Source organism: Leopardus geoffroyi, chromosome D2 (assembly GCF_018350155.1).
Source record: "Leopardus geoffroyi isolate Oge1 chromosome D2, O.geoffroyi_Oge1_pat1.0, whole genome shotgun sequence".
Taxonomy (NCBI): Eukaryota; Metazoa; Chordata; class Mammalia; order Carnivora; family Felidae; genus Leopardus; species Leopardus geoffroyi.
Window position 1 is genome coordinate 56,593,372 of NC_059334.1, and position 25,633 is coordinate 56,619,004.

At 35.6% G+C, this 25,633-nt stretch overlaps 1 protein-coding gene and 1 pseudogene across 15 annotated transcripts in view; both read left to right on the forward strand.

Moving 5' to 3' along the window:
• LCOR (ligand dependent nuclear receptor corepressor) overlaps positions 1-25,633 on the forward strand; it is a 145,949-nt gene that overhangs the window by 72,963 nt on the left and 47,353 nt on the right. For 12 of the 15 annotated variants that reach the window (XM_045438395.1, XM_045438405.1, XM_045438400.1 and 9 more), the window contains one exon: positions 22,120-22,252. The exons of the other annotated variants lie outside the window; for them this stretch is intronic. In XM_045438395.1, the coding sequence (XP_045294351.1) occupies positions 22,120-22,252 (133 nt within the window). The remainder of the gene's footprint in view (positions 1-22,119; positions 22,253-25,633) is intronic. 15 annotated transcript variants of the gene reach the window in all.
• LOC123577575 lies at positions 19,770-19,868 on the forward strand (annotated as a pseudogene).

Consider the following 25,633-nt stretch of genomic DNA (forward strand, 5'->3'; position numbering starts at 1 on the left):
TCTTGTAATATGATTGAGTTTTCCATTGCTATATGCGGGTAAAATACTGTATGAATATTTTTAGAAGACAGAACTAGCAAGACCTGGAACTATGTAGCATTTAAAACAGCTGCTCTTACCGTTTTAGTTCCTCAATTTCTAGTTGCTTTTCTAACTAGAAAGAGTACTTCCGTTTGACAACCTAGCTAGTTCTGGGAAAGCTGGTATTCTCCATTAGAAACTTCACTACTTATCTTTGACATTTAATTTTTTCAGAGACAGCCATAACAACTATAGTGGAAAATAGGAAAAAAGAGAGCTTAGAAAATGTAAATTGCCAAGTATAGATCTCTAATTGTGTTAGATTTAAAGTGATTGAACTGAAACTCTTTGCAGGCACTTGGAGCATCTCATATGAGAATTACTACAGTGTGTAGATAAATTTATCCACTGGGTTCAAGTTTACACTTTTTAAGGCTGGCTTTAAGATTTCAAAGAGAAGGAAATATCTAGAGAGTATGGTAATAGCCAATGGGTGGCAGCATAGAGCATGATAATGGAATCTTGAGTTTGGAGTTGGCATGATGAGATCTCCAAACAATATTTGGAAAAGCTGTTAGAACTATTGGTCTGATAGTTGGGAAAGAAATGATGCTTATGCATATTTTTGCATTTTGGATTTTCAGTGGGTATTGAAGCTGTTAAAATGGTTAAAGTAAATACATTATTTATGTTTATTTTTTTTTAAATACATAGGTAAAAAATACAAAGTAGGCTCTTTGGAAAATAGAACAGGAATTCACCTAGAAATTAGTAAAACAACTGTTGATCTACCCTTCAAGACCCTATAGTGGTTAGAAAATATAATTTTTAAGAGATAGGAAAATACATTTTTTTAACATCTGCTATGTGTACTATGTACCATTTGCTTATATTTGTTCCCATTTAAATCCTCACAGCAATCCTGTAAAGTTGGTTAAAGGCATCCCAGTTTTACAAATAAAGGAATTAGAAGGGTCACAGAGACTAAGTTACAGGATAAGTCAAATGGCTGGAATTTGATCCCATGGTTTTTTAATTACATGCATTTTGATAACATTAGTAGGAACAGGAACATGGAAACTGGGGAGCAGGAATTAAAGTAGAACTTGGAATTACTCACTTTGAAAGAGAGAAGAGATAAGTGTGTAGATGGTCATGAGTATATTTGAAATAGCCAGTCTCAGCTGTGCCTAAGAATCTGTTAGTGAGTGCCTGCCTCGCTGGCTGACTGGCTTCTTTCTTTTGTGTTTGTTGGGCACATAGTGGGCACTCTGTAAAATATTTACTAAATGAGGAATTAAGAAATCCTAAGAGGCTTAATGAACTTGGAGAATTATATTAATAGCTAACTTTTGAGTGCTTACGTGTGACAAGCATATGCACACAGTTGTCTGTGTTTATATACTCATGAAGCTTTTCTACTTTTTAGCTTTTTAAAAAAATAATTTTAGACTTATAAAACAATTGCAAAAGCAATAAAAGAGTCACTGTTATACCCTTTACCCAGACTCTCCATATGTTAACACCTTCTAATACAATTATACAAATCAGGAAATATTGATACAGTATTATTTAATCTAATTTCACAGCTCACCAGTGGTCCCGGCAATGTCATTTTTCGGGTCCAGGGTGCAATACTTTGTATTTAGTTGTCATGTATTCTTCGTCTCTTTTAGTCTGGAATAGTATTTTTTGCTTTGCTTTTCATAAATTTTGAAGAATACTGATAAATTGGTTTGTAGAATGTTCCCTCAATTTAGGTATGTCTGATGATTCCTCATGATTGAATCTAGGTTATGCATTTTTGGCAAGAATTCCACAGAATGATGTTGTGTCATCCTTAGTACACCCTATCAGGAAGCACATGGTGATGTCTTACTTTGGATCAGTTAGTTAAGCAGATGTCTGCCAGTTTTCTCTATTGTAAGGTTTCTATTTTTTCCCTTTTTGTATTTAATTATTTTTTTTAATGTTTGTTTATTTTTGAGACAGAGACAGAGTGCAAGTGGGGGAGGGGCATACAGAGAGGGAGACACAGAGTGCGAAGCAGGCTCCAGGCTCTGAGCTGTCAGCACAGAGCCCGACGCGGGGCTTGAACCCATGGACCACGAGATCATGACCTGAGCTGAAGTCAGATGTTCAACCGACTGAGCCACCCAGGCGCCCCTCCTTTTTGTATTTAATAGATACCTTGTTGAGAGGTACTTTAAGATTTTTGTGAATATCTTTTTCTCATCATACTAGTTTCTTGTCATACACTAATTTTAGCATACATTGATGAAAGTTGCTTGAAAAATTACTACCTAGTGCTTACCAAATAATGATTTTCTATTTCTGTTATTTCTTCTGCTTTTGTTAGTTGGAATTCTGCTCTAAGGAAGAGCTTTCTTTTCTCCTCTATTTATGTATTTATTTGTTTACCTATCAATATGGAGTCATGGATTCTTATTTTATTCTATGGATTATAATTCGTTACAATTATTCTTTAATTTTGTATTGCAAATTGTCCTAGATTTGGCCATGGAGAGCTCTTTCAAGTTGGCCTTTTTTGACCTTTTTTTTTTTTTTTTAATAGCACTTCTTTTCTTTTTGGCACCATGAAGCATTCCCGACTTACCTTTGCTTTCTCTGTCTCAGCTCTGGATTTCTCCAAGGAACCTTAGTTTCTTTTATTTGGAGAATTGTATGAGAAGGAAAGCAAGGTCTGTCTGGGCACTAGGTGTCTTCATCGGACCTGGGGTGTCATTACTTCTAGGTCTTCTCAGTTGTCTCAGCTAGGAAATATGTATGTTTACTTAAATATATGTACATACACATTTGTATTTCTTTATGAAAACCCATTTTGTGAGGCTTTTATTATGTTGATAGTATGAAGAGTTGATTCAGTAGTAGTGAGAAGGTATTGGAGAGATAGGAAGAATAGAAAATTGCTTCCAGTATTTATTGTCCCTAAAAATGGATTAATTCTAAGTGATAAATTTATGGTATCACTGTGCTGTGTTTGGCTGAGATAGAGTAGAGATAGCTGTTGTAGAGTAAGGAGCATGGATGTTTCACTAACTAAGGATGATGGGAGATAGGATGATATACCAAAATATAAACTATTTGTTATCTTAAGTTTGTTATAAGACTGTTAGTAAGTTTAGTATTTGACTAGCATTTTAGGAAGGTGTTTTAAGAAGATGAGACTTGGAAGAATACATAGGCAGATATGAGAGAGGCATGTTCTAGGTGGAGCCAGAACACTTAATTTTGGATATACTCGCAAGGTTGGAGGCAAATCATACAGATATCCTTCATTGCCCAGCTAGCTAAAGAATCACGTAATAAGATTCTTTTCACGTTTATCATTAGTCTATCATGTTGTGTTCAGTATGAACATTCATAATTTGTTCTGTTTCATGAGTATATGTTAATTAAAAGTTTAGATACATCCTTTTAACATTTTAATTTTTATTGCTACTTTAGCACTTTGAAAGTTTATAGTAAGAGCAGATGGTGAATCTAGTTATTATTTTCTCGTCGTATTCCACAACATGTATTTATGTCCAGTGTATTAGCTTGGGTGTATTCAATGCTTCTTGATAGGAATGTCATCTTGTCTCAGGGTACCACAAATCAGTAAGTATTCATAGTACCTATTGTATAAAAGGACCTGTGGAAGAAAAATATATTAATATAGTATACATCTATTAGGGGTGAGAAAGAAAAACAAATATGAAAAGCTTAAAGGTTATTTATGAGAATTCAGTAGATGCACAGCAGACTTAATTGGATACCACAAGTCAGTACATGATTAATTACTCCATTAACTGTACAAATCTAGATTGTGAGACTTAACCTTGTTATACTTCCAGAGTCCTTTTATATAGATTATTTTCAAAGATTAAGGAAAACCACTTGACTCAGTGAAATCAGTGCTCAATCCAGGATCCCATTAAATATCGAAGTGGTTTTTTTGAACTCCCAATCTGTGGATTTTTCCCTTGAACAAACAGGCCTTAGTAAACTATTAATTGGTGGTTAACCCAGTTGTGTTAAATTTTATGTGGTCAGAGTTAACAGAATTATCAGTTGGTTTATTAAATGTCTAGATCTATGGTAGGCCAGAGAGTCTACCAAAGAAGTAAAAGACTGATCCCTCCTTATGGGCTGGCTGTTGGTGACATCATGGGTGGCTAAAGCAATTAAAGGAGATTTAAATTAGGGAGAGTTAAATCATCCATCGGACATGCCCAGAACCAAAGCTCTGATGTAGGTAGGAAACATTAAGAGTAAAACCCCGTCCTTCATTCTCCTGTATAATATTCAAAAAGATAGCGGATAGTACAAGAAAATGTAAGTACTGTAGTACTTGAGAGATGAAGTAGATGCACTGGAGTTGCTTAATCAAGGAGATAGAACTCATCCTGAACCTTAGAGAGCTCTGTGTTTTAGAATGATTGGTTTGGTAGTCATTTTTAGGTTGTAATACAGAGGAATTTATAGTGAGAAAATTTATAGAAGGCTCTTCTAATCCAGAAAATTAGCCTGAATTAGGATTGTAGCTATAAAGATGAATAAGGAAGGGATGTATGTAAGGAATCTAGAATAAAGTGTTAAAACTTAGTGATTATGTGAGTATATAAATAAAGGAGAGGGAAATATTACTGCTGTTAGGTTTTCCAAGCCAGGATGACTTAGCTGGTGGATTAACAGAAGTTGAGAATTGAGAAGAGGAAAGGTGTGGTGATCAGTTTTTATGGTGAGGATAATGAGGTTATTAGCTGAAAGCAGTTTGTGGTGAAAGTGAGCATTTAATTGGAAGTGTCTAATAGAGCTGTGGAAATGGAGTTGAAATAAGACATCTGAATACTATTGATAGGATTTCTGAATGTATATGGTGATTGGAATATGTGTAGGTGAATCTTTGGTGAGGGGTAAAACATTTCTTCTTCCCCTATTCTGTATTAGATTTCTGTCCGTTTTGCAGTTGTTTGCGTTTAGCTGCAGATTGTGCCTTTCATACTGCTTTTTTTGGTATTGTGCTAAAATGTACATTAATATAACATTTAATGTCTTAACCACTTTTAAGTATATAGTTCAGTAGTGTTAAGTATATTCACAGTATTTTGCAACCAATCTCCAGAACTCTTTTTATCTTACATAATTGCAACTATATCCATTAAGTAACTCCCCATTTCCCTTCCCCAGCCCCTGGCAATCACTATTCTACTTTTTGTCCTATGAGTTTGACTATTGTGGGTACCTCGTATAAGTGGAATCATGCAGTATTTGTCATTCTGTGACTGGCTTATTTATTTTACCTAGTATAACATCTCAAGGCTTTGCTATGTTGAAGCATATATCATAAAGTTTCCCTTTTTTTAAAGGTAGAATAATATTCTGTTGTATGTATGTACCACATTATGTTTATCTAATCATCCAACAATAGACATTTGGGTTTGTTCACCAACAATAGATGTTTGGGTTGCTTCCACCTTTTGTAAATAACGCCACTGTGAACACTGGCGTACAAATACTTCTTCAAGACCGTGCTTTCAATTCTTTTGGGTGTATACCCAGAAATGGAATTGCTGGATCATGTGGTAGTTCTATTTTTAATTTTTGAGGGACCACCAAACTCTTTTCACATTGGCTGCACCATCTTACATTCTTAACCAACAGTGCATAAAAATTCTAATTTATCCACCATTCTAGCCAACATTTGTTATTTTCTGTTTGTTTTTTTGTTTTTATAGTAGCCATTCTGATGGGTGTGAAGTGGTATCTCATTGTAGTTTTGATTTGTATTCCTTATGATTAGTGATTGTTCATGTGTTTGTTGGCCATTTGTACATGCTCTTTGGAGAAATGTCTATCAAGTCTTTTTGCCCATTTTTAAATCGAATTGGTTTTTGTTGTTGTTGTTGAGTTGTAGGAGTTCTTTCTAAATATTAAGCCCTTATCAGATAATGATTTGCAAGTATTTTCTCCCAGTTTGTAGGTTATCTTTTTACTCTCTTGACTGTGTCCTTTTATGCATAGAAGATTTTTTTTTTTAATTTAAAGTTTATTTTGAGAGAGTGTATGCAGGGGATGGACAGAAGAAAGGGAGAAAGAATCCCAAGCAGGCTCCACACTAACAGTGCGTAGCTCGATGGCAGGGCTTGAAGTCATGGAACTGTGAGTTCATGACCTGAGCCAAGATCAAGAGTCAGACGTTTAACCAACTGAACCACCCACACGTCCCAATGCATGGAAGCTTTTAAAATTTTGATGTCCAGTTTATTTTTACCTTTGTTACCTGTTCTTTGGGTGTCATATTTAAAAAAATCATTACCAAATCTAGTGTTATGAAGCTTATCCTGCTATAAGGATTTATTCTAAGGGTTTTATAGTTTTAAATCTTTGATCCATTTTGAGTTGATTTTTGTGTGTGGTATAAGGTATGGATCCAGCTTCATGCTTTTTTGCATGTGGATATTTATTTTACCCAATACCATTTGTTGAATAGAGTGTCTCTTCTCCCAGTAAGTGGTTTTGACACTCTTGTCAAAAATCATTTGATCATAGGGGGGCATCTGGGTGGCTCTGTCAGTTTAAGCATCTGACTCTTGATTTTGGCTCAGGTCATGATCTCCTGGTTTGTGGGATTGAGCCCCACGTTGGGCTCTGAGCTGACAGAGTGGAGCCTGCTTGGAATTCTCTCTCTCTGTCCCTCCCCTGCTTGTGCTGTATCTCTCTCAAAATAAACTTAAAATAATCATTTGATCATATATGTGAGGGTTTATTTCTGAGCTCTCCCTCCTGTTCCATTATTCTATGTGTCTGTCTTTATGCCAGTACCTATTACTTTGATTACTGTAGCTTCATAGTATGTTTTGAAATTAGGAAGTGTGATATCTCCAACTTTCTTCTTTTTCAAGATTGTTTTGGCTATTTGGGGTCCTTTGAGTTTCCATATGAATTTTAGGATGGATTTTTGTATTTCTGCAAAAAATACCATTGGGATTTTGATAAGGGTTATGTTTTAAATCTGTAGATAGTTTGGGTAGTATTGACATCTTAACAATTAAGTCTGCCTTTTTTTCTTTCAAAAAATTTTGTCAGTTCCTTATTTCTAAAGTTAAAATCAATAGCTGTATATTTTACTTTTATATTATTTCAAAAGCACCAGCTACTGTGGTTGAAATAAAGGTACTGTGAATAATTAAAAGGAGGTTTTAGCCACAGATGCTCTTTTCAAGAAATTTATAGTCTAGTGGAGGAGGTAAGAAACACACACACACACACACACACACACACACACACACCCCACATAATTATAATACAGGTTATAAAACTAGTACTGTCAGAGTAGTATAGATAAAGTGCTATAAAAGTTTAGAAAAAGGCAAGATTACCCTTAGCTAGGCTTTTATAATACCACTGCCTCAAATATGCAGTTGGATATCCCTTCTATTTATAATGGTCTTGGGCATCTGGAGACATCCACAGTCATTATGGAGAACAGATCGAAATTCAGGAAGTTTTCGGATTGAGATTGGGTTGTGGATAAGAATGGGGATAGTATAAACTTAATTTCTAGCCAGTGGAAGCATATAGGAAACCCATGCTCTTGACTGTGGAGGTGACTTGCATTTGTCTTGTAGTATTTTTAATAACTGTACATGTATAAGGGAGAAAAAGCTGTAACTGCAAATGCTGATAGTAGATGCTGGTGAATTAAGCAGAGCAGTAATAGTCATTTGCCACTTACATTTTAGGCTTAATTTGCATGAAAAGTAGTAACAGATGTACTGATAAGAGTCATTCATGGTAGTTTTGTTGTATATTTTGAATACCATATTTAACTCCTGGTGTGTATTCAAGCTTTGAACTTTGTTTTTTTCTATTCTTTAGCTTGATGGTTTGCTTAACAAAATTGACATATGGTAAAAATTGCATTAAGCACAATTTTTATTTTGTTAATGTAAAAAGCAATAATTTACATGAAGTAAGGTTTCTTTTTAGATAACTGACCTTAAAGAGTATGAGCATTTAAAGTGGTGGAGCCATTTTCCTTAAGACTTGCTGGCATTTAAAATAATAAGATGTAGGAGAGTGGCATTTAAATCAATGAGTTGCATCTTGTCAGCTCTTTTTAGTTCATTGCTTGAAATGTCACTAAGCCATGGGTAGCAGACATGGATGTAGATACAGGCCCATGATCTACTGGGGTAGGCTTGCTAACATAATATTACAAAACTTGCATGCATGCACATGCTTCTAATTCCTAGGTTTTCTATACCATATTGTATGAATTTTTTAAAAATCACTTAAATTTGGAGAACACATGTACGTACAGATGAGGAATGGTCTTGAATTTAGATAGGGATGGCCCTAAAATGTTACCCCCTCAGTTTTGTATCACACTCCTGAAGTCTAAGCCATCTTAACCTTTCCCAAGTGAAATTTGTCATTATTTCTTCCATTTCCTTTCCTGAAGTGTTCTCTCTCATAAAATCAGCAACTTATATAAGTGTCCTTCCCCATTCTTACCCTCCAAAACACCAAAACTCGTAAGGTGACAAATAGTAGAGTTACAAAAGAAACTTTAAGAAATCTTTTTTTTTTTTTTTTTAATTTTTTTTTTTTTTCAACGTTTATTTATTTTTGGGACAGAGAGAGACAGAGCATGAACGGGGGAGGGGCAGAGAGAGAGGGAGACACAGAATCGGAAACAGGCTCCAGGCTCTGAGCCATCAGCCCAGAGCCCGACGCGGGGCTCGAACTCACGGACCGCGAGATCGTGACCTGGCTGAAGTCGGACGCTTAACCGACTGCGCCACCCAGGCGCCCCAAGAAATCTTAATCTTTGTATTTTGTTTAATTTTATTAACTATTGCCCTAAGTACGAACTTCCAAGCTGACAGGTCATTTGTTTAGTAGAATGTTTTTCAATTTAGGTTTTCTAATATTTCTTCATGATTAAATTCAGGCCATGATCTTTTAGCAGGAATATTAAATAAGTCGTGTTCTATCCTTACGGTAGAATGATCACATTGTGAAGCACACGATGTTAGTTTAGTGGTGATTTTTATTTTGATCCCTTGACAGGGTTGATGTTCACTAGGTTTTTCCACTGAAATGGTATGTACTTCTTTCCCTCTTGTAATTAATAATTTTTTTTTAAATTTTTTTTAACATTTATTTATTTTTGAGACAGAGAGAGACAGAGCATGAACGAGGGAGGGGCAGAGAGAGAGGGAGACACAGAATCAGAAGCAGGCTCCAGGCTCTGAGCCATCAGCCCAGAGCCCGACGCGGGGCTCGAACTCACGAACCGCGAGATTGTGACCTGAGCTGAAGTCGGACGCTTAACCGACTGAGCCACCCAGCCGCCCCATTGTAATTAATAATTTTTGAAGAGATACTTTTGAGACTACATAGATATCTCTTTTTTACTAAACCTTCATCCACTTTAATTTTGGTGTTGATGGTAATTTCTTGCTGGAATCGTTTTTCTGATGGCTTGAAATGGTGATTTTTCTAATTATTATTCCTCTGTATTTTTTCATTTGGCTTTATACTGTGAAGAAGAGTTTTCCTATCCCTCTGTCATTGTGAAATCAAGATTCTTACTCTGTTCAAATATGTTATCCAGTATCCCAGATTCGGTTAATGGAAGCCCTTTCAAACCACCTAGTATATCCTTTTGACATGTCCCCATCATTTTTTGAGCACTTTAATACTTTCTGATACAACAAGATATTCTGGGTTCATCATGTCTTTTCCCTGCTGCAATACTGAATTCCATTTTTCTAAGGGGATCTGATTCCTTGGATGATACACGTATCCCCCTTTTTGGCCAGTCTGCATACAACTTGATTAACAAAGACCAGCTTTTGCACAATGATCAACCTCCTTATCTTGATTTGGATCTAGAGATAGAACAAAAATAGTGAAATGCCAACAATTCATGGTGACTATTTAGTTGTATCTATTCAAAATACAATGCAAAACGTAGAGAACAAGTGAAAGATACTAAAAGTATGCTTGCTTGACAGAAGAACATTCATATGAGGTTTTGAAAATAAGTGTCACGTTTCTTTGTGACTCTTAAAATGTAAGTAAGAATCATTTGTTTGATTTCCAAATGGTTAGTTCAACAAGAGCCAAAATTCAGTGATCCGTTCAGTATCTAGTATCTTAAATACCCTGAACCTATGTTTTAATGATTTTTTAATGAGGCAATATTTGTATATAATAAAATTTACAATTTAAGAGTTCAGATTAATAGATTTTGGTAAATGTATACAGTTGTGTAACTACCAGCACAGTCAAGGTTCAGGACAGTTCTCACCCTAAATTGCTTTCTCATGTCCCTTTGTAGTCAGTCCATTTCTTGGACACCCAATTAAGGCAACCACTATTAGTTTTACCTTTTCTAGAGTTTTATATAATAGGAGTGAAATACTGTGTAGTCTTTCATATTTGACTTCTTCCATTTAACGTAATTTTTTGGTATTCTTATTTTTGTATATACTCTTGGTCCTTTTTATTGCTGAGTAGGTCCCCATATCAGTTCACTTTCTTTTGGACTTTTAAATTGTTTCCAGATGTTGGCTAATATATTAGACTTACATATAAGTCTTTGGGCATATATTTTCTTTAAGATTAGTTTATTTTTTTAAATGTTTGTTTATTTTTTGAGAGACAGAGAGAGACAGAGCATGAGCGGGGGGAAGGAACCACAGATTCCAAAGCAGTCTCCAGGCTCTGAAATGTCAGGTCAACACAGAGCCTGACACAGGGCTTGAACTCACGAACTGTGAGATCAATGACCTGAGCCGAAGTCAGACTCTTAACCTACTGAGCCACCCAGTTGCCCCATTGGGCATATATTTTCATCTCTCTGGAATAAATACCTAGAATTGAAATTACTGGGTGGTAGTGTCATTGTATATTTAACCTTATACTATTATATGGTTCACCAAATTGACTTAACCATTTTCTGATTCCATCAGCAACGTATAGGAATTCCAGTGTTTCCCATTTTGCCGACATTTGATATTGTCAGTCTTTTTTAACTTTAAACATTCTGGTGGGTCTATAGTGGTATCTCACTGTGATTTTATTGTTCATTTCCTTGTTGATTAGTGATGTTGAACATCTTTATACATCTTATGTGAAATATTTGTTTGAATCTTTTCTCCATTTTTAAAACTTACTAAGTGGTAATAGTTCTTTATACATTCTGTATAAAACCTTTTGCCAATTTTTTCTTTTACAATTCATGTATTTTATGTTCTGTTCAAGAAATCCTTGCTCAATCCAGTGTCAGACACACACAAAACTCTCATGTTTTCTTTTAGAAAGCTTGCTAGTGTTGACTCTTGTGTTTTGGTACCTGATCTGTTCCTAGTTAATTTTTCTACATGGTGTTATTGAAGTGTTGAGGTTTACTGTATTGCATAAGGTAATCCAGTTGTTCTAACACCATTTGTTGAGAAGACCTTCTTAACCCCTATTGAATTCTTAGGCATCTTTGTTGCATCAGTTGACAGTATGCCTGTGGGTATATTTCTGGACTCTTATTTGCCATTGAACTATATGTCTGTCTTTACACCCATGCCACAGTGTCTTGATCAGTGTATCTTTATATCTGAAAATCAAGTAGTACTAGTTCTCCAACTTGGTTTTTCTTTTTCAAACTTGTTCTGCTAAACCTGGTCCTTGGCCTTTCTGTATAAATTTTAAAAGCAATGCATTGATTTTTCAAAAAGCCTGTAGGCATTTTGATTAGGATTGCACTGAATCTGTAGATCAGTTAGCATATTAGCTACATATTAGCAACACTGAGTCTTTCAGTTTATGATCATGGTTTATATCCTCTTTACATCTTAAATTTCCCTCAGAAATGTTTTGTAGTATCATTTCTCTTAAGTCTATGGAATTTCCTTAAACATTTCTAGTAGTACAGAGAAATAGCAACCCTTAAGTTGTAGGAAAAAGTATGAACTTCTTAATTGAAAACGTCTTTTGGATGTTTTATTGCCGTTCCCAAAAAGGTAGCAAAGGATGATAAAATGAGTGTATTGTATGGATTATGAAGGTAGAGGTAACCAAACTTAATAAAGAACTTGAGGTTTTTTTCTATTGAAGATCCCAACATATTCAGTATTAAGTCTCCTTTCCTGCTTTGGGTGATGGATCATCAGACCACACAGTGTTGGTGGCTTCTGCAGCTTTGTTTTCCTTTACCTCTCCTTATCACCTTCACAGTGCCCTTAAAAGAAATTACCTTAAAAGGATATTGGGAAATTGACACAGAGTTGTGAAGCTGCCAGAGAACCTAGCAATTGAAGATACACAACTTACGCTTTCCCCAAAAACTGTGTACAGAATTAACTTTTACATACACACACACACACACACACACTTTTCTGCTTTTATGCTAGCACTAGCAGTTAGAAAATTAAGGAAACCTCCTTCTCATATGGACAGTAAAAATGTAAAGTAATAAATATGTGGGAACTACATGAATAAACAACAGAATTTTAATTGAGCTCCATTATAGCTCACTTGGGTAAATGTAAAGCAGCTCCTAAAAGAAAAGACTGAATATTTTTAAGGGTGTTACTACTTCCTGAAATACTTTCTAAGTATATTGCTATTCAGATCTAAACCACCTTGTCAAAACAAAACAAAAACCACCTTGTCTTCTTTGGGGAGCTGGTGTTGGTGGTGAGAAGAATTGACTAAGCTATTTTAAATATAATCTGAAAAAATAAAGCTAAAATGGCCAGGACATTTTAGAAAACATAACAAGTAGGGATTTGCCTTCCCAAATACTAAGATTTATTATAAATACATAATAAGTTTTAAAGTATGATACTGATCTTTTCAGTTCTTAAGAGAACTTTTTTTTAATGTTTATTTATTTTGAGAGTGAGGGGAGCAGAGGGAAAGAGAGAATCTCAAGAAGGCTCCATGCTCAGCATAGAGCCCCACATGGGGCTTGATCCCATGACCCAGGAGTCGTGACCTGAGCTGAGATCAAGAGTCAGATGCTCAACTGACTGAGCCACCCAGGCGCCCCAAGAAGAGAGCTTTTTAAAAAATGTTTATTTTTGAGAGAGAGAATATTTCAACCTGGCTCCACAGTGGGGCTCAGTCTCACGAATTGTAAGATCATGACCTGAACAGAAATCAAGAGTCGATTACTTAACAGACTGAGCCACCCAGGCGCCCCTTGAAGAGAACTTTTAAAAAACATGACTGCTTCCTACCTGAGAGCTACAGAATCAAAAGCTTTGGCAGTATATTCTAGATATATATGCTTTTAAGAAGCTTACAGTAGAAAAAATAAAAAAGAAGAAACAGTAGATTTGATATGACAGAATCACCTGTGGCTATGAACAAACCCATGTAGGAGGACCAATTCTTGAATTCTGAAGGAAGCAAATTCCGAGGAGATGCAGACTGCAGTGCGTATCTCCAACTTTATTCCTCTTCTGTTTTGGGCCAACAACTTGTTCTTTAATGAATAGGGATAATAACTGTAAGGAAGAACAGTGGCTTTTTATTTACAGAAGAGTATGTCATATCATTTTTGGGGGGGGGGCATACCATACATAATGACTTCTTTTAAATTTCAGATGTGGGGGAGGGGGTCGGGGGTGGGGTGATATGAATTTGTTGTTTCTGGATCTCCTATCTGTTAGGTTAACTTTATTAGCTCTGTACCATTTGAATGTTTTTGTTCTTGTTGGTTCATTTAGTTTTGGCATATAGTATGTACAGTAAGGGAGGATGGCCTGTATTTTGTTTATACATCATTGCTGTAAATTTTTAATTTGGTGACCAGATGCACTTGATAAAAGCATATGATTTGATATTATATTTTTCATCTCTGTTTATTATTCTGGATAAAAACAAGCAAAATAACCATTTAACTGGTGAAATTATTTTAAAGCAATCATTTAAGCTGGAAATAATTATCTTAAGAGCATATAGCAAATGGAGAATGATTTGTTCAAACAAACGTACTAAATCTCAGTAAGAACAGGACTCTGGCATTTGACCCATGACCCACTCCCACCCTCTCCCTGCGCTCAGCTTGAAGGAAGCTCTAACTCTTGTCTGAGCAGGGGAAACAGACTGCGGGCATCACTCATACCTTCTAGCTTCTCGTGGCAGATGCTGTCTTCCAGGCAGCTGAGGTCAAAAAGCCTTCCTTCTCTCAGCCTTTTCTCAGAGTGGAAGTGTGCTCCAGTCTCAGCAGATTGAGCATACTGAGGTTTAGGTCAGGCCTCATTCATAAGGCAGAAGTTCTGTGCCAGGAGAGGCAAGTGATCCACCACCCCCTGTCATAAAGCACAGATGTCACTCTGAGAGAAGTGGGTTATTGTCCTAACCTCCAGTTCCTGTGCAGCGGCACAGTGGTTCTTCCAAAGGGAAAGGCAGGCCTTGAGAACGGAGAATTCTGTAGCTCTCTCAGGGGGACTGACTTTATTTGGAACAGAGCTTACAAAAAGTTGTTGAAAATGATGGAGATCTTTGTGGTGAACAGTTAAGAGGAGGCTGGTAGCTCCATGATACTAGTAGCAACAAGTGAAATGGCAGACCAGTCAGAAGCTTTACGGAGAGAACCAGATAAAAAGAAGAGCCCTCCTGGGGTTCGAGTTAGCCTCAAAGACTGGCAAGGCAACACCCTGCCCTTACAAAGAGGCCCCACTTTCATTGGATCAGACACTGGTGCAATTTATGCCCCAGGATGTGGCAACAACACACCAATGAAACAAACTAGTAGAGGCTAACGCCTGGGTGTGTGATACTGCTACAGGCTGATCAGTGAGCACTGTGTAAAGGGAAGACCTGAGAAAGAAACTGCCAGAGAGTCTAACTAAACCCACAGTCATTCCCAGTAGACAGGGAGACTGCATGCTCAAGACCGCATCCCCTGAGAAAAGTGACAACAGAGGCTGCACATTGGGGGGAAATAGACTTCAATGAACCTAGAGATCAAGAGGGACATTTTTTATGATAAAAGGGTCAATGTATTAGGAAGACATATAACAACATATGTTGTTACATATGTAACAACAGAACTCCAAAACACATGAAGCAAAATGTGACAGAAGTGAAGGGGGAAATAGTTCAAAAACAAGAGTTGACTACATTAATACTCCACTTTCAATAATGGATAGAACATCTAGACAGAAGATCAACAGAGAGGAGAGATTTGAACAACACTCTGAAGCAACTAGACCTAACAGATGTGTATAAGGAACACTCCACCCAAAAAGAACAAAATAGTGATTCTTTCCAAGTATATGTGGAACATTTTCCAGGAAAGACTTTCTGCTAGGCCATAAAAAAATCAAAGGATTCCAATCATACACAATATGTTTTCCCACTACAAAGGAATGATATTAGTAGAAATTAGTTACAGAGGATATATGAGGAATTCACACATATGTGGAAATTAAATAATGCATTTCTAAATAATCAGAAGAAGGAATCACAAGGGAAATTAGCAAATAGTTTGAGATGAATGAAAGCCAAAGCATACCAAAACTTATGAGACGTAGCCAACAGCACTTAGATGGCAATTTAAAGCTGCAGCTGCCTATATTTTAAAAGATCTTAGTTCAGTGCCCTGTCTTCCTTAAAAGACCAGGAGAAGAAGAGCATACTAAACCTAAAGCAGGCAGAAGGAAATAATAATGATTAGAGCAGAAATAAATGAAATAGTATAGAAAAATAGAGAAATTAACAAAATCAAAGGTTCGTTCTTTGAAAAGATACAACAAAATTGATAAATGTTTTATCTAGGACTGCTCAAGAGAAAGACTCAAATTACTAAATCACAAATCAGATGGGGGAAATTACTAGTGACTTTATGGAGATAAAAAGGATTTAAGGGAAATACTACTGTGAATCATATATAAATCAGCAGACTAGATAGTTTAAATGAAACAAGCAAATGCCTAGAATAAGACTCAAACTACTGAAACTGACATAAGGAGAAATAGAAAATCTGAACAGACCTGTGTAGCAGGTTGAATTATGTGCCCCCACTCAAAAAAAAAAAAAAAAAAAAAAAAAAAAAAGAAGTTCTAATCCCTGGTACTTATAAATGTGACATTATTTGGGAAATATGGTCTTTGTGGATTAATTAATAAAATGAGGTTATACTGGATTAGAGTAGGTCCTCAGTCCAGCACCTGGTGTCTTTATAAGGGAGATTTGAAGACCAAGACACGCACACGGAAGGCCACGTAAAGTTAGAAGAAGAAATTGGAGTTAATGCTGTCACAAGTCAAGAAATGTTGGATTGCTGGAAATCACCAGAAGCTAGGAAAAAGCAGGGAAGGATTCTCTCATAGAGGCCTTCAGAAGGAGCATGGCTTTGTTGACACCTTGATTGCAGATTTCTAGATTCCAGAGTTGTGAGAGAATAAATTTCTGCTGTTTTAAGCCACTCAGTTTGTGGTAATACGTTACAATAGCCCTGGGAAACTAATGCAACCTAGAACAAGTGAAGAGATTGAATTGGTAATTTTAAAATTTCCATCAAAGAAAAGCCTGTGGCCAGACACCTTCATTGGTGATTTCTGCCAGATATTTTTAAAAGAACTAATACCAATTCTACACAAATTTATCTAAAATATAGAAGACGACTTCGCTTTGTGAGACCAGTATTTGAATACCAAAATCAGACAGATCACAAGAAAACTGCAGAGCAGAATCACTTAGGAATACCAATAACAACAGTAAAATTGTCCACGAAATATTAGCAAACCAAATCAAGGAACATATGAAAACTGTTATACTCTCTTACCAGGTGAGATTTTTCTCAGGAATGCAAGGTTGGTTTACACCACAAAATCAATTAATGTAATATAGTGCATTAATGGGAATCAGTGATAAAAACCACGTGATCATCACAATGGATGTCCCTGCAAAAAGTGACCAAATCCAACACCTTTTTGTGATAAAAACACCCAAGAAATTAGGACTAGAAGAGAAATTCCTCAGCCTGATCTACAAAAATACACAGCTGTGGTAAAAACTGGACATTTCCCCCCTAAAATTAGGAACAAGACAGAGTTGTCCATTCTCAATACTTCTATGCACTGTTCTACCAGAAGCCCTAGCCTTGGCAATTAGGCAATAAAAGCAGGGGTGCCTGGCTGGCCCAGTTGGTTAAGCATCCAACTCTTAGTGTCACCTCAGGTCATGATCCCAGGGTCATGGGATTGAACTTCGTGTTGGCCTCTGCCCTGAGCATGGAGCCTGCTTAAGATATTCTCTCTTTCTCTCTCTCTCTTTCTCTCTGTCTCTCTGTCTCTGTCTCTCTCTCTCTCTTCCTCTCCATCCCCCACTCTCCCCCTCTCCCTCCCTCTGTCCCTCTCCCCTGCTTGTATGCGCACGTGCGTGCTCTCTCTCTCTCTGTCTAAAAAAAAGAAAAGAAACCAGAGTTACTCAGATTGCAAAAGAAGTAGTAAAAGTATTTGTAGATGGGGGCGCCTGTGTGGCTCAGTCGGTTGAGCATCCGACTTCAGCTCAGGCCACGATCTCGTGGTCCGTGAGTTCGAGCCCCATGTCGGGCTCTGGGCTGATGGCTCAGAGCCTGGAGCCTGCTTCCGATTCTGTGTCTCCCTCTCTCTCTGCCCCTCCCCTGTTCATGCTCTGTCTCTCTCTGTCTCAAAAATAAATAAACGTTAAAAAAAAAAAAAAAAGTATTTGTAGATGACATGATGTTGTATATGGAAAATTTTAAGGAATCAACAAAACACAATATATTAGAGTTAATAAGTTCAACAAGGTTGTAGAATACAACATTTTTAAAAAAAATTGATTGTATTTCTATACAATAGCAATGAATAGTCTGAACGTGAAAATTAAGAAAACAGTTCCATTTACTATAGCATCAAAAGGAATAGAATACTTAGGAATAAAGTTAACACAAGTTTAAGACTTGTACACTGTAAATTAAAATTGTTGAAATAAAGAAGATAGAAATAAATAGAAAGGTATGATCTCATGTTCGTGGATTGGAACACTTAATATTATGAAGATGGCATTATTCCCCCAAATAACCTGCAGATTCACTGCGTAACCTACCAAGATTTCTGGTGACTTCTTTGCAGAGATTGGCAAACTGATCTTAAAATTCATGTAAAAATTTACAGGATGCCTGAGTAGCCAAAACAATCTTAGAAGAGAGGATTTACACTTCCTAATAGCAGAACTTACTACAAAACTACCATGATCAACATAGTGTGTTTCTGGCCTACAGATGGATATGTAGATCAGCGGAACAGAGTTGAGCATCCAGAAGTAAAATTTATGGCCAGTGATTTTTGACAAAGGAAGTTGGACCCCTTCCTTTTACCATACACAAAAGTTTATTTGAAACGGGTCATATACCTAAAAGTAAGTTCTAAAACTATAAAACATTTAGAAGAAAACATAAGAGTAAATCTTAATGATCTTGGGCTAGCCACTAGTTTTTAGATATAATACCAAAGCACAAATGTCAAAAAATAAATTGGAATTCATTAAAATTAAGAACTTTGTACTGTTAACAGTAGTAGGTAACATCAGTGAAGTGATAATAAAGCTCATTGATGGGAGAAAATATTTGCAAATCTTAAATCTGATAATGGAATTGTATCCAGAATATATCAGGAATTCTTACAACTCAAACATTTTTTAAAAAAGTGAGCCCAATTAAAAACTGGGCAAAGCATAAGAATGTACATTTCTCCAAAGAAGGTATTTAAATGGCCAGTTAGATGTTCAACATTATTAATCATTAGGGAAATCTAATCAGAACCATTAGGCACCATTTCTTGTGTACTGGAATGGATGTAATAAAAATGATAGCAAGTGTTCATGAGAATGTGGAGAAGTCAGAACCCTCACTGCTGTTGGGAATATTAAATGGTACACCTGCTTTGGAGGATGGTTTAGTGTACTTTTTCAGAATGGTAAATATAATTAGCATATGATCTACAAATTCCACTCCTAAATACATATCCAAGAAAAATGAAAATACACAAAAACTTGTACACAAACACTAAAGACTGCATTATTTCTATCATAGCAGCCAAAAAGAAATCCAAATGGTCATTATCAACTGATGAATGGGAAAAATGTGCTACATCAGTACAATGGAATGTTATTTGGCAATAAAAAGGAACGAAGTACCGGTATCTGCTACGATGGGGTGAACCTTGAAAACATTATTCTAGGAGGAAGAAACCACACACACACACACCATGAATATTGCACGATTCCATTTATGTGAAATATCCAGAATAAGCAAGTCTGTAGAGAGAGGCAGAAAATAATACAGTGGTTGCCTAATGTTGGGGCAAGTGGGAGAATGGGAAGTGAGTGACTGTTAATGTCTTGAGGTACAAAAATATTCTGAAGTTTATCATGGTGATGGTCCCACACCTCTGTGACGCTACAAGAAAAACATTGAATTTATACTTTAAATAGGTGAATTGTATGATACGTGTATTATATCTCAATAAAACTGTTTGGAAACAAAACAAATAGGTGTGACTATAATTTAGATGAACCAACTAAAAGTTATCTGAAGATCTCAGCGTCCAGGTTGATAAAATTGGTAATTAATTGTTTAATTCAAGAAAAAACATGTAACACCTTCCTTACTGAGTGCTGTTAGTTGCTATGAGTTGATTTAGATTAGAAAGTAGCCTGAATGCAACATTTGAGCATGGTTTAAGTATAGATATTCTGTGCTTGCTTTGGCAGCACATATGCTAAAATTGTAACCATACAGAAAAAATTAGCATGGCCCAAGGATGATACAGATTCGTGAAGTGTTCCTTATTTTTGTGGTGAGCTCCAAGTGTTGTATGTAAGTGTTGAATCACTAAATTCTACACCTGAAATTAATATTACACTGTATGTTAACTAGCAGGAATTTAAATAAAAACTTGGAAAGACATGGAAAGGATACACGTATTTGTAAATGTATGTGTAGAATCAATGGGGATAGCTGTATGCTTAACGCATTGAAACTACACTGTGTACAATGCGTCCTTCAACTAACATCTTCTCTCATTGAGATACACATTTTTAAACACGAAAAATAAAGATATCCTGCTGAAAGTCTGACTAAACTTACTGAATGTAGGACTGAGGGGTTAAGTACAGTTTATACCATATAATGTCTGAGTTTAAAAATCACTAAACAATGAAATGCCATTAAAATACAGTTGAGGATTTTATTGGTCTCTAATTAGTACCTGTTCCTGATCCTTTCAGATGTTAAATCTGTATCAAAATTACATTATTTTGTGATTCATTTTTATTTTATTTTATTTTTCAACGTTTATTTATTTTTGGGACAGAGAGAGACAGAGCATGAACGGGGGAGGGGCAGAGAGAGAGGGAGACACAGAATCGGAAACAGGCTCCAGGCTCTGAGCCATCAGCCCAGAGCCTGACGCGGGGCTCGAACTCACAGACCGCGAGATCGTGACCTGGCTGAAGTCGGACGCTTAACCGACTGTGCCACCCAGGCGCCCCTTGTGATTCATTTTTAAAAATTAATTTCTTTAGGCCACAAAAGAGAATGTTGGCAAATACAACTATAATAAAGTTGGCAAGTACAACTATAATAAACTTAGTTGGTTAAGTGTCCAACTCTTGATCTCAGCTCACGTCTTGATCTCAGGGTCGTGAGTTAAAAGCCTTGTGTTGGTTGGGCTCCATGCTGGGCCGGGGAAGCCTACTGAATGAATGAATGAATGAATGAATGAATGAATGAATGAATGAATGAAAATGTTTTTATAATGACTTTATAACAATATTTTCTTTATGTGGCAGACTTAACGTGTCTCATGGATATTTTATGGGATGATTGTTTTCGTTTGATTATGCAAGAGAGTTCTTCATATTAAACTGTAATATATAATTGGTGCTAAATGTGTCTTTGCAAAAGACACGTATTTTGGTTGTGCTGTTGACACAGTTTGTACAATGGAGAAATCATAAAAAATTCTGATTGCACATGTCATTGCTTGTATTTGAAATCTTTGAGAAAATTGTGGATTATAATGTGCCTTCAGTGCCCTGTTTGCTTCCTTTTCACTGTGTCAGGGTGTGTCCCCATTTTCTTTTTTAGAGTACTTTTAGGTACTTCTAAGTACTTTTAAGTTTTCCATGACAGAATTATATATGCCTGTGGTGATACATTGTGGTGATTTGAAGTAAATTATATGCATTGGAACTTAAAGAACACTTAAAAGATGTACTTACTTAGTCTCCTGTTCATTAGCTACAAGAGTGGAAGTAAAATGCAAAGCATTGTCTACCTAGTCTAGTGCTCCTACAGCCTGAGAGCAGCTTCTGGGAGTCTTTGGGATGAATCTAGTGTGGCAGTTTGAAACTTTGTGATCAGGACTTAACATGTTTATATTGTAAGCATGTTCAAGCATATATAGAAATGTGTACCTTTAGAACATGTGACGCAGTATATTTTTAAATTCTGTTTTCTAGAGCCAGTTTTAACGTATTAATTTCACAACTCTCTAAACATTTGAAAGCTACAGTTTATGAATTATATTCTAGGCACAGAATTATGAACTCGGATACATTCTTTTGAGTTTTCCCTTCTAACGGCCCTTTTAAAATTATGTTTGTTTTGTGTCTGGAGAAAACATCTTATACTAGGAGGGCAAACATAATTCTCAAATAGTATTTAGGATTTAAGCTATTTTTTTTTTGTCTGAGTTGAATGTCTGTGTACTATTGCTGTATGGTGTAATAAGAACGGACATATTTAAATGCTCAAGAAAAATCTTCCGTTAGTAATGTTATTTTAATTAGAGTTTATCTGTCAGTTTTAAACAAAACTTGTAAGATACATAAAAACCACCCAAGTATATTTTTACATTCACTTTGCTTTTATACTTTTGTGGAGATAAATTTTATTCTGATTTAAAGTTTTAAGATATTTTAATTGTATTAAACTGATTTGTCTTATCTGTTACTAACATTTGTCTTTGATTTTGCATCTGTGCTTTTGATACTGAATGGGGAAAGATTTTTGTGCAAATATTTCACCAAATATTTTTGCAGGGACACTTAGTCGGTCTGGATGAACCAGCTTCGGGAGCTGGGCAAGAAGCTCTGCTTAAACAAGAGCAAGCAAAAATCATTCGATTCGAGAGACAAGCAGAAGAGTTCCTCAATGCAGTCTTTTATAGAAAAGGTTGGTTCTAGTGAAGAATGGCATTTAGCATCTGCTTGTCTTATATTTTCTTAATTTTAATGTCATTTTTAAAAAGAGTTACTTTTAAAAACATTTTTCTTTGTTGATAACACACTTTATATTCTTTTGGTCAAGTTAAATTTGGAATAGGTTAAGGCAACTCCTCTTCCCTCTTTTTCAGTTTGAAGTGATGGAATCATGTAAGTTTTGTTAAATAGTTCCTGAAAGTATTATGAAAGTCTAAAAAATTCTGAGGTCTCAGTACTAATATATTTTGTCAAATTTTCTTACATACATAGTGACAGTTTTAATCGCACATAACCATAAAACTGTATAAAATTTTAGTAATTCCTTGCTGAAATTTCATTTAGAGAGATGTGAAGTTGTATCTTAAAATTAGATTTACAGGCATTTATTTCCTTGATAGAGCCTTGTTTTGCTGAAACTTCTTTAAATTATTAAAATTAGAGAAAGGAATTCATAATTATGTAATAAAACTTTCCCCCTTACATTTGAGGTGGTATTTAATAGCTCCACCTCTTATATTTTTCAATTTAACTTTCTCCTTAAAACCTTTGTAGACATGATTTACATTTTGTTTCTCTATTCACAAAGCCTAATTACCATCAGCCAAGATCTTCAGAAAGCTTCCTTCCCTCTATGATCCATTCTAGTGAAGTCTTTACTTTCAAGAAATTCTAAATGGATTTGTGTTCCTTAGTTATGTCTTTCCTCTAGTTCCAAGACGGAGGTTACTGTGATAGGTTCTAAAAAAGTTTCCTACAAACTCTTGTGACCCTGAATACTCTAATATTCAGCAGACTCAATGATTCTGCTTTCTTTAGTACTTCTTTATATGTTCTAGTTTATATCCCTCATTCTTCTGGGAATTCCCTCCTTCCCTCTGAAATTTGAAGGGTGATTTTTGCCTTTACAGTGGTTGGAAGTCTGATAAAGTGCTATTCTAATTGGTTGGTTACAGTTGGAAACCAGCTGATGTTCTGCTTAATGTGGTCAGTATTTTCAAAATGGAGTATGAAGTGTCCTATAAAATTAAGGAACGCACAAGATTATTGTTTTCAGTGACACCTTTTTTTCCTATGCAAAATTAAATTTTTCAGTACACCCTCACCTCACTTTTAGTACCCTCAGCACCCTCTGACGTGAAGCTCCCAACTGAGGCTCCCATGCTCACTTTATCATCCCCTAAGTACCCTGAAATCTAAAATTATGTTCCAAATAGTAATTTTCTTAGTTGTATAAACATTTGATTGTTTTATTAAAGTAATTCACATTAAAGTATAAATGATAGACTCGTTCTGTCAGTTTATTAAATAAAATATCTTTACAGCTCCTCTGCTGCTCCTGTCCTTTAGGATGTGTACTGAATGAGTCACGGGCCTAATGCTGCAGCAATCTTCGTTATCTGCAAAGAGGAGCTCCTCTTCCTATATGTGGAGAAACCACTTTTCATCCAGTCTTTGCTTGGAGGGAGTTAATAAGGCCAATCATAAGCATATTCCTAAAGAGAATTCTAGCCTACTTCTCTGCTAGTCCCATCCCTTTGTCATGTAGGAATAGCTTAAAGTTCTTCTAAGTTTTATTTTAAAATTAAACTTTTGGATACACGAGGGAAGGAATGTTTACCTTGGAATCAGCCTTAGGGTAGACTTTAGGGATGAGAATCCTCTGAAATTGTATGTAAAGTTAAGTTCGTGTATTTGTATACTGGCATATGATGTTCAGAAAAAGAACTATTGCTTTGCTATTAGAAGTACCTTCCTCCTTGTTTTATGTATTAATATTGATATTTTTAAATATTAATCTTCATGGAAATGTCTGAAAGCCATTAGTACTCTTCAAGTTATACCAAAAATGTATATAATATGCAGAGATATGACAGGCAATTTAGTCTGAAGGGTGTGTGTGTGTGTGTGTGTGTGTGTGTGTGTGTGTGTGTGTGTGTATACATATATACATACATATATATATATTTTTTTTAAATAAATAGTTCAGAGATTTGGAGTTATTAATACTTTGTTTCCAAGTATTGCAAATTGTGTGTTTTAAATGAGTATGAAAAGGTTCTAAAAGCTAAGTAGGAACATAGATGCAATTAAAGTAGGCTTTTGTGGTATGGATTCAGTAATAAATTTTAGCTTATGAACGGTATACCTTCAACTATCATTATCAAATTTTTTCCAGCTTTGTCACTTGTGTTAGAAAATTTGACACCTTCTAAAAGTTAGATTTGCATTTTAAAAACATAAGTGGCTGTAATGTAACATTTACTTGTTTTCCTGTAGTGTTAATTTTGATCTGATTTGTGGTTTTTATTTGACTCACTTGTGCATGTTCCCCCAAGACATGTCTAGATTTATAGAAGTTGTGTTTTAAGTAAATGAAAGAGTGAAATGTGTTCAGGAAACTTTTCAAAACACGTAGAAATTCATATGACAGATATGTCATCAATTTGTAAGTATGTATTGTGTTTTATGGTTATGTTCTTCATTCAACAAAGAGGCAAGATACACCACAGCCATTTAAAGCTCAGAGGTAGCAGTTTATGGTCTTTATTCTAAAATCCCTGATTTTTCAAAAATCTGTATATTTATGAATCTAGTTAACTCTGCGTATTTGAAAACTTTATGTGTTACAGGGGATAAGAAGATACATTAATATATAAAACTTGAGAAAATATAAAACTTGAAATTATATACAGTCTTTTATTTGGAGGATAGGTCTTAAGTGGAAAGTTAAATGAATATTAATAAGAATATTCAGTGGGTAGAGATTTTAAAAAAGCAATGTATGGCTAAAATGTTTATTAAAACTTTTAAGGAACTCATTCATGGTTGTAATAATTTCTGAACCTTACCTAATTGAATACCTTGATTCTTAAACCATCTAGCACACTCAGTCTATTTATAGAGAAGAAACATGGGGTTAGAAGTACTTTTGGTAGAACAGAAATGTTGCTGTTGGTAGAGAAAAACCTCATTAAACTCCAGAGAATTAAATATTCTGACTTTAGACTTTCTTCTGGTATTTAATGTTGTTTTTCAGGGGGAAAAAAAATTGTTCTTAGAGTCCCATGAAGTTTTGATGATGTGTATGTTGTGGAGATTTTAGGTTTGAATTGTAATGAGTCAGTTTTATCTCTAAATTTATAAATCAACCTAATTCCCTTACAGCTCCAACATATTATGGGTAAAGTAATTTACCTTCTGTAGTTGATCTTTAAAAGACCAAGGAAACTCAGGTTTTCTGGAACTGCCTTCTGAAACCTCTGAAGTGTGGTGTGGAAGTAAAGGTCACAGGTGGAACATTAAGATCAGGGGGAGAGTTTTAATCAAGGGTCTACCACTAACCATCTATACA